The sequence below is a fragment of the Pagrus major genome, chromosome 19 (genome assembly GCF_040436345.1).
Source record: "Pagrus major chromosome 19, Pma_NU_1.0".
NCBI lineage: Eukaryota > Metazoa > Chordata > Actinopteri > Spariformes > Sparidae > Pagrus > Pagrus major.
This window is the reverse complement of record NC_133233.1, coordinates 27,392,585-27,402,217: the sequence shown is the minus strand read 5'-3', so window position 1 is coordinate 27,402,217 and position 9,633 is coordinate 27,392,585. Positions and strand designations below refer to the sequence as shown.

The window sequence follows — 9,633 nt, the reverse complement described above, 5'->3', positions numbered from 1 at the left end:
AGAGGATTATTTGTTTTAAACATTTTTACACTGAGTTCGGTCTGATTTCTGTGACAGTTGTAGTGAAACGTGTTTGTTTTTACATGATTTAGTTTCTGTCTCTGTGGCTGAGCTGGATGTTTGAGCAGATGTTGGCATGTTTTAATTAATCAGGAATATTAAAAGTCTTCACAGAAGTCAGAAAACATATTTAGTTAACTCAAGTTCAGATTGAAAAGTTGAAGTTCAGGGAAAAGTGTTTTATTTTTTCAAATTTTTCTGAATAAAATTCACTGAACAAAAGATCTCCTGGAAAAAAACATTTTCCTGGAAAATGTTTTTTTTTTTAAATTTCACCCAGTTTGACAGAAATTCAGAAAGAATTCTTTGGAAAAAAAGAAAAAAAATCTCCTGGGGAAAATTTGTTTTTTTTTAATAATTCATAATTTCTTGGTTTTCATTTTTTTTTCACTCAATGTCACAAAAACATAACTAGACTAGAAAACTAAGAACCAGTTCTTCAGTCAAGTTTTCATGTTGGTTTGAGACAGCTGATTAAAACCCAACTCTGTGTGTGTGTGTGTGTGTGTGTGTGTGTGTGTGTGTGTGTGTGTGTGTGTGTGTGACGCAGTTCTTCCAGAAGAGAGGCGTGAGCGAGGCGATGAGCGTGTACGAGCTTTTCAACGCCGTCAGTGGACTGAACATCCCAGTCGGCGCCGAGGAGGAGGCCGAGTTCATGGCTGAGGTAACGCACACACGCACACACACACGCACACACACACACAAATTCAGTGTGAAACTTAGCTGGACAATGTAGGAGAATTTTCTTTCCCCTTTTGTGTGAAATAGTCATTTTAAAAAATGTCACAGATTTTCTTTTTTTTCAATGTGTGAAACTTGGCAGAAACTTTGACTTCTGGGTGAACTGCTCCTTTAAACGCTCCCTGTGCTCTCTGACAGATCGTGGCGTTGGAGAAGAGGAACGAGGATCACGTGCAGAAGCGAGGAAAGAAAACCTTCCCCGTGGCCTCTGAAGACGGCGACCCTCCTTTAGAACCCGACGCTGACGACTAACGCCGCCCGGCTCGCTCTCTCTTCACGATCCCGCCGTGATGAAAACGCTGTAAAGAGGAGATGAACGGAGGAGGACCCCGCCACCACCCTCTGACCCACCCACCGACTGCCTCCTTTACTCGGGCAGGACGGAGCGCCTCCTCCTGGCTGCAGGAGGAACGAGTTTCACCGTGTTGGACGTTGAAGTCGGAGCGTCCTGAGCTGCTCAGAGGCTCCAGCAGGGTTTTCTGAAGCTGAGGCCTCATTTCAGATCCTCCTGCTGACACGGGCCCTCACTGATGTTTGTCTTTTAGTCCAGTGGCCTCTCACACAGAACCGCTTCTCATTAAAATTCTACTTGTTGAGGTTCTGAAGATGCCTCCAGAGTCGGGCTTAAATTTGGGGAAATGAGGGTTAAATGATGAAGACTAAACACTGGTCAATGTGATGGTGAGAAAAGATTAATGAGTTAAAATAATTCTTTCTGCAGCTTCAGAGAAAAACATCATATACAGTTTGTGTTTATGTCAATAAGTTTAAAGCAAGATTAAGATTAAAGGGTTAATGGGTCTTGCAACAACTCACCTCTGGAGAGATTTTAGGTGCTACATAAATTAATTAAACGTTTCAGGACGATATTATGGAGGACTAAAACTGCCAGATACATAAAGCATTAAGTAAATGTCTCAATACATTAATTATGATGCCGTCAAAGGCACCAAAAAATAATTAATAACTCGTCTACTGCTGCTTTAAAACATGAAAAACACAATTATGAATAAATAAATAACAATAAGTAAATGAATTTATACAAAAGTAAATGCATGCAGTAAATACCTACATTTATTTTGAGTATTATTTTGGTTCATGTATTGACATGATATTTATGTGATATATTGTATTTATTTTTAGTTTTGGCAGCATCAGTCCTCCATATCATGAGGCACAAAACACGAAATACATCAAAAACACTGAAAAACAACACTAATAACGATAATTAAACAGATTAAACTAGTTGGAAATAAATATAAAGATTTGATCCTGAACTGTCTTCATCTGTGTTGCATCAATCTGTTCTCAGTTTTAATAATTAGTTATTAAATTAGTTATTTAAATAGTTTTTTCTCGTCTTTTCTCTCAGCGATTCACCACTGATGTCATTTATTCTGCTCAGATCTGTTGAAGGGAACAGTGAGTATGTAGCGAGCAGTCGAAGCAGCCGGAGAGGAGACAATGTCAGAAAACACCTGAAGGTTTGTTTCTGTTTCTGAGCTCGGGGTCACCTGTGGGGGGCGGAGTCAGAGGTCACAGTGCAGCAGGGGGTTAAGAAATGTTTGGTAACTCTTGAAAATGAAGCGCAGAGAGATTTCCTCACTATCACATTAAAGTCGTGCTGGCGTCATGTCGTTAAATGTCGACGATGGAAAGTGTTTGTGTGTTTGCAGTGAAACGAGGATCAGGTAGCTGTTAGTGGGACGTCGTCGCAGGTCGTGTGATTTTCATCTTCATGGATAAAACATGAAGGTTTCTCTTCACATGATGTTGATTTTAAGGTGGATTTATTCTGATGAAATGTGTGTGTGTGACTCGGTCTGCAGACCAGTGGAGACAATAAAGGCTGAAGATTAAAAAACTCTTGTTTGTGTTTTTATTTACTGTTTTAATATAAAATATAAATGTTCATCATGAGTCAAACACTGGAAGGTTTGTTTGCAGCACCAACTCTTTGGTTCACTTCCTGCTTCTCTGTTTATCTCCGAGCACGTGACGTCAGACTGTCATGTGACTCTCAGCTGAAACAACAAGAAGACTTCCGACCAGACTCCTTCAGAATAAAAGCATTCTCCGTAAATATGAACTGGAACCAAACTTAAATCTTGTACAACATGAAAACGAGCTGCTGCTGGTGACGTATTCATTTTAATGTTTTAAATATATCATTTTAAATGTAAAGTTGAAGTCAAATCTCTATAAATGAGCGCTGCCCCAATCAGTGATCCAATGTAACTAAGTACATTTACTTAAGTACAATACTGAGTCACAATGTTGAGGTCAAATCTGAATTATTTTTCTTCTAGATCTTTTCCTCCTATCAGATTTTTTCCCCACTCAGCAGCAGTTTCACACATGAAAAGGAAATTTATAACAATAAAACCTGAAGCTTGATTTGGGGGTTGTTTTATTTTGTGATGTGTTTCTCCCCACAGTCGACTCCCTGGACCTCCCAGGGGACGTAACACTGAAAGTGAACAGCAGAAGTTGATGTTGCAGAGTGAAGTTCTGCTTATTACCACTAATATCAGCTGTTTGTCATTTCATAATAAATGAAGTGGATCAAATCTGAACACAGTCTGATTCAATCGAGGCTTTACTGAATCTTCTGGACTGACTTGTGTCTGGATTTTGGTGCAAAGTCAGCAGCTTCATATTTCATCTTTCTATAACGTTTGATATTAAAAAGATGTGTTTAACTTGCTGATTCTACACTTTATGTTCATTAATCATGTCTGTAAAACAATTACAAGTACACAGAAATATAAAACTATCTGGATTTTGACAGAAAACAAACAAATCCTGTGTTTGACTGTAAAGTATGTGAAGTTGATCAGAGTTTTGTGTGAGACCCTGCTGGTTTTCACATCACATGATCAGCACAGACACATGAAGTCAACCTGTGGAGCTTTTTCTCTCACAAATCATTGTTGAAGCTGACGTCATCAGCACCGTTCATGTTCTGCTGGTCCTGCTGGAGCTGCTTCCTGCCAGCAGATGTCCCCATTTCCACTGTTTGGACCCATCAGAAAGTCCAGACTTGACAGTTTCCTGTGTCAGTGGTGATGGTTCGGTCCTCTTGGACTGTAGCCAGCCCTGCATGTCGGTCCAGAACAGTTGGACTGATTCACAGTGAAACAACATGTGATCCAAACTTTCAAACCACAGTTATTCACATCAAAGTTAAACCTCAGTCTCAAGAATCGGTTTGTTTGATGAATCTCAGTGAAGATGTTGAAGTTCAGCTCCTTCAGCTGAGGAGGGAGAGGGACTGAAATGTTTCTCCTCCGTCTGATCTGCACCTCATCACCGGAGCTGCTTGTTGTTGACAGGCTCATCATGTTTGTCTCATCCAAACCTGGCAACAATGACCGTGACGGTGACGTACGTACGTAACGTGGCCCGTGGCCGGTGGGCGGGGCCAGAGCGTCAACGTCTGTCCGAGTTGGACGGCGAAGATGCGTCGAAGGATCAAAGCGTCAGGCGGCGAGAAAAGGAGGAGGAAGAGGCTGAGGAAGCACCAGAACCAGAACCAGGTGATGTGAAGTGATGCAGTGCTCACCAGCTGATGGACGTTTAGCGACAACACGTCTGTTTTTAGTTCAACATGTAGAAAAAGCCGTCAGCGGCTGCGGGTGCTGCTAGCTAGCTAGCTAGCTGTAGCCTGCGTCAGGCTCTGGCGCCACCGGCGGTCGCCTCAGTTCTGGAGAAGAGAGAAACTTGAACCCAGAAGCTGGACGGTTGGATTTCTCTCTTTATTTAAAATAGATAAACAATACATGTGAATGTTTCTCTTCTCCGCATATTTTTGAGTTTATTTAGTTTAGTTATCTGAGTGAAACGTGAAGAGATGTCCTGAAACGTAGCTTCCATCTTCCACATGAGTTTGTGATGATCATCAGGGCTCAAGTTCTCAGCACCTGATGGACCGGGATCATGGACCAAGATCGTCCAGCAGCTCCTAATCAGGGAGAAATCGAGCCCTGCTGATTATTGTTGCTTCGCAATAGCAGCAATGAAAGTGTGTTGTCTTTCGACAACTCAAGACACATTTGATGATTGTGAACTCTGAAAGAGACACAACAGTAAAGTAACATTATAAGATTAAATGAAATACATTGCGCTATAAATAAGGGGAAAATGTCAAATCAAAAAATGTGTCTTGTTTTTGTTCAATTTCAATTTGGAAAGCTGAGGAGACGAGGAGTTCAGGGTGGACAAGGGCAGGAGAGAGTTATATTACAGTGTAGGGCTGTAGGGCAATTACTCCAACATTAAGAAAAATTAACACAAATGTGAAATTGGTTCATGTTAGTTACTCATAGTCCAGAGAAATATAGGTTGAATATATGCATAGAGGAACTATAAGTAAAACTGAAAAGAAAACACGCACAGTGCGTTTATTATAATACCATATAATAATATTACATATAGAGAAATAATAAAATATGACCAGAGGCTCATAAAGCATCCTATTTCTGAGTTGTATAGTTGTGATTTTAAAATCAAAAAGACAAGATATGCTCTTAATAACAAAACAAAAAAAATCACTGATATATTCATAGAGCATATTTACTGTACATGTAAATATAAAGTTTGCAGCTAATTCACATGACCTAACGATACACCTAAAATTATATGAACAACATTATTATTTATAATACCGAAGCGGAAACAGAACCGAGGAAAGAGACAGGAAAACAGGAAAACCGAGCAGGAAGCATCACGGTGACGTCAAATGTTGGAGAGTGGGCGGAGTTAAACGTTTGACTCCGCCCACATTGAGGTCTGCGGCCTGCAGGGCGGAGACATGAAAGTGAAAGTGTTCAGACTTCATTTTGAGTCAACAGAGCAGCAGGTGGAGGAAAAGACGTCTGAGGCAGAGGTGAGTTTTATTTCTACATTATTGTTTTACAGTCAAAGTCTCTGATTCATCTGTGAGAACAGCGGGATCGGCTACAAAATTCACATTGAACAAGAGACAACAAGCTCATATTTAAAGAAAACTGACGAGAGGCAGGATGTTTGTTTACTCTGTGTGTGTGTGTGTGTGTGTGTGTGTGTGTGTGTGTGTGACTTCCTCCTTCCTCAGTCTGGGTTGAGCCTCTTCAACAGACTTTTCTCATCTTGTGCTCTGAGCTCAGTCAGTGTTATGTTGCTTATTTCTCAGACTGACTCAAGTCCAGAAGACGACAGCAGTTTTGTTTTATGAATTTTATTGTCAATATTTTCTCTGCCACTTCAGGTTCACCTGACAAAATAGTTTAACAGTAAAAGTTTTCACTAATGAAGCCTCGATTAGAGTCTGTTTCATGGACTTGGACTTCGCTGTTCACTCATTGAAGATATTGTGTTGTACCACAGTAGATCCTGGACTGTCCTGTTGGTCAGAAGGATCCAGATTGCTGTTTCAGTATTAACATATTTTGTTATAACTTAACACTAAGAACTAGATTCTGTTAGACATTTAACCTCTGACATTTAAAAGATGAAACCCAGTTGCAAAGACACAAAATGTTTTCTGTAGAAATCTCAAGTGAAAGATGCCAAAACAATTATTTTATTAGATTTTACACCCTCCTCCTCTGCATCTTGTTTCACCTGTTTGTCCTCCTTGTCTTCATGTTGTTCTCCTTCCATGTGCTACATATTTACCTCAGTGCTTTCTGAAGTGCAGAAGATGAGTGATTGTGTGGAGGAAGAGGAGGACGGAGCAGAGTCTCCACTCTCCAGCTGTCTGTCTATGAAGAGTGACCCGTCCAAAGAAACACCTCCAGACTTCAGTAATGAACCTGGACCCTCAGACACACAGTAAGAAGACTGCCATGTTTTTAATCACCAAACTGTCAGTATCAGCAATTTGTGTATTTAGATGAAATAAATACAAACATGTTGGTGTTTCCAGAAGTCAGTACCACAGACGGAGAGAAGAGTCTCCAGTCTCCAGCTGTCTGTCTATGAAGAGTGACTGGTCCAAAGAACCGCCTCTGGACTTCAGTAATGAACCTGGACCCTCAGACACACAGTAAGAGAACTGATACTAACTTCAGTTTATATAATTAAATCATTACCATTATATGACTGTAGCTGCCCAAATATAGGACAAAATATTTTTTCTGGAAATTACATTTTAAAACTTTGCATCTCATGGAAACTGTCCCAAAATCTTCACTCTGACATTGTTTTTATCTTCATCAAACCTTTTTATCAAACACAGTTGTTGAAAAAAGAGGAGGGTATATTGTACTAAGCTCGGCCATGTACTTTGTCCAGTATGGTTTAAGTTTTTAATAGCTGCTAATGAGGTCATGTTTTGTGGTCCTTTTTGTTTGTGTGATAAAATTTCCCATTAAAATAAGTTTGTTTACTAAAATCAAATGATGCAAACTGCTCCACTGTGACTCAGACAAAAACAAACTGTGAGTGATTGGGAGTTCAGTCCAGATTCAGAGCTTGGAGAAGACATACTTATGTTTACAGTCTGTCTTCTCTTTTGTCAGACTGATCTGTGATTTCTAATCTGAGGGATTTTCCTTTATCTCTTCAGAAAGACAGAGGGAAGTGTTTCTGTGGAGGAGCAGCTGTCCTGCTGTCCAGTGTTAGTCAGTCAGACCAACACTGTACAAAGTAAGACTGTACATCTGTCTGCTGATGTCTTCATGTCTGAAAACAGGAACTTTTTGATTTAATCAAGATTCTTGCTCTCAATTTAATCCCAGAATATTTTCTTCTCTTTCAGCAGATAGTGTTCTGCAGGAGGTGTTAGATGAACATAAGATCAGTCTGAGGAGGAGATGTGAACGTGTGACTGAAGGAAGTGATGAAACAGGAAGTGATGAAACAGGAAGTGGAACCCTCCTCAACAGGATCTACACTGAGCTCTACATCACAGAGGGACAGAGTGAAGAGGTTAATACCCAACATGAGGTGAGACAGCTAGAGACAGCTTCCAAGATGGAGACCCTCCATGACACTCCAATCAAGTGTAGCGACATCTTTAAAGCCTCACCTGACCAACAGGGACGCATCAGAGTGGTTCTGACCAACGGTGTCGCTGGCGTTGGAAAAACCTTCTCAGTGCAGAAGTTCACTCTGGACTGGGCAGAGGGCTCCGAAAACCAAGATGTCAGTCTGCTGGTTCTGCTCTCGTTCAGGGAGCTGAACCTGATCAGAGATGAGCAGTACAGTCTTCTCAGGCTGCTCCATGTTTTCCATCCAACATTACAGAAGGTGACAGCAGAGAAGCTCGCTGTCTGTAAACTTCTGTTCATCTTTGACGGCCTGGATGAAAGCAGACTTTCACTGGATTTCAAGAACCATGAGGTCGTGTCTGATGTCACACAGAAGTCATCAGTCAGCGTGCTGCTGACAAACCTCATCGAGGGGAAGCTGCTTCCCTCAGCTCTCGTCTGGATAACTTCCCGACCTGCAGCAGCCAATCAGATCCCTCCTTCACGTGTTGACAGGGTAACAGAAGTACGAGGCTTCACTGACGCCCAGAAGGAGGAGTACTTCAGGAGGAGGTTCAGTGATGAAGATCTGTCCAGCAGAGTCATCTCACACATCAAGACCTCCAGGAGCCTCCACATCATGTGTCTGATCCCAGTCTTCTGCTGGATCACTGCTACAGTTCTGGAGCACATGTTGACTACAGGCCAGAGAGGAGAGCTGCCCAAGACCCTGACTGACATGTACTCACACTTCCTGCTGGTTCAGACAAAGAGGAAGAAGCAGAAGTACGATGAGGGACGTGAGACGAGTCCACAGGAGCTGACGGAGGCTGACAGGGAAGTTCTTCTGAAGCTGGGGAGGCTGGCGTTTGAACATCTGGAGACAGGAAACATCATGTTCTACCAAAAAGACCTGGAGCGGTGTGGTCTTAATGTCACAGAGGCCTCGGTGTACTCAGGAGTTTGTACAGAGATTTTCAGAAGAGAGAGTGTGATCTTCCAGAAAACAGTCTACTGCTTTGTTCATCTGAGCGTTCAGGAGTTTCTGGCTGCAGTCTACATGTTCCACTGTTACACCAACAGGAACACAGAGGTACTGAAGGACTTCCTGGGAAAATCAAAGTCTTTTCTTGAGAAGATTTCTAAGTTTTTTGGTAGAGTTGTTGATGGCGTGGAGACCCGTTACTCATCCCTGGATGACTTCCTGAGGAGCGTCATGGAGAAATCCCTTGAAAGTAAAAATGGTCACCTGGACCTGTTTGTTCGCTTCCTTCATGGCCTCTCTCTGAAGTCCAACCAGAGACTCTTAGGAGGTCTGCTGGGTCAGACAGACAACAGTCCAGAAATCATCCAGAGAGCCATCAAGAACCTGAAGGAGATGAACAGAGATGATGTCTCTCCTGACAGAAGCATCAACATCTTCCACTGTCTGATGGAGATGAACGACCACTCAGTTCATCAGGAGATCCAAGAGTTCCTGAAGTCAGAGAACAGATCAGAGAAGAACCTCTCTGTGATCCACTGCTCAGCTCTGGCCTACATGCTGCAGATGTCAGAGGAGGTTCTGGATGTGTTGGACCTGAAGAAGTACAACACATCAAAGGAGGGACGACTGAGACTGATTCCAGCTGTGAGGAACTGCAGGACGGCTGTGTGAGTCCAGATGTGATTATCAACATTATAAATCAGTGTAGATTAGCAGTTTAATTCTTCAGATATACAAACTATAAAATAATTTATTTTGAAATAGCGCTTACATTTTTAAATACAATTGTGATCATTTTAAATAATGTTTCACTTACCATGAGTGCAACAATGTAGATGTTTCAGTTGGATGTGTTTATAGCTGTCAGGTTGTTGAACTCAGTTATTCCATTTA

At 41.6% G+C, this 9,633-nt stretch overlaps 2 protein-coding genes across 3 annotated transcripts in view; both read left to right on the top strand.

Annotated features, from left to right (window-relative positions):
- The window catches only part of riok3 (RIO kinase 3 (yeast)), a 7,526-nt gene extending 6,120 nt beyond the window's left edge, over positions 1-1,406 (top strand). Inside the window, exons 12-13 of the mRNA XM_073487981.1 lie at positions 611-724; positions 940-1,406. Coding sequence (XP_073344082.1) covers positions 611-724; positions 940-1,053 — 228 coding nt within the window. The 3' untranslated portion in view covers positions 1,054-1,406. The remainder of the gene's footprint in view (positions 1-610; positions 725-939) is intronic.
- A 4,258-nt stretch (positions 1,407-5,664) lies between these two features.
- Positions 5,665-9,427, top strand: LOC141014243 (protein NLRC3-like). 2 transcript variants are annotated; one of them, XM_073487956.1, is made up of 5 exons: positions 5,665-5,689; positions 6,465-6,615; positions 6,710-6,829; positions 7,352-7,431; positions 7,544-9,427. In XM_073487956.1, the coding sequence occupies exons 2-5, from the start codon at positions 6,485-6,487 to the stop codon at positions 9,409-9,411; spliced, it is 2,199 nt and encodes a 732-aa protein (XP_073344057.1). In that variant the 5' UTR covers positions 5,665-5,689; positions 6,465-6,484; the 3' UTR covers positions 9,412-9,427. The 2 variants fall into 2 exon arrangements, with proteins under 2 accessions (XP_073344057.1, XP_073344056.1); XM_073487955.1 differs by lacking the exon at positions 5,665-5,689 and having other exon boundaries at positions 6,422-6,615.
- The last annotated feature ends 206 nt before the right edge of the window (positions 9,428-9,633 follow it).

Excerpts from the sequence above, each read along its gene's own strand:
- LOC141014243 (XM_073487955.1), top strand. The coding sequence starts at position 6,443 with ATGTGCTACATATTTACCTCAGTGCTTTCTGAAGTGCAGAAGATGAGT. Across the intron at positions 6,616-6,709 it reads CCTGGACCCTCAGACACACA|AAGTCAGTACCACAGACGGA; the intron begins GTAAGAAGACTG and ends TGGTGTTTCCAG. Across the intron at positions 7,432-7,543 it reads TCAGACCAACACTGTACAAA|CAGATAGTGTTCTGCAGGAG; the intron begins GTAAGACTGTAC and ends CTTCTCTTTCAG.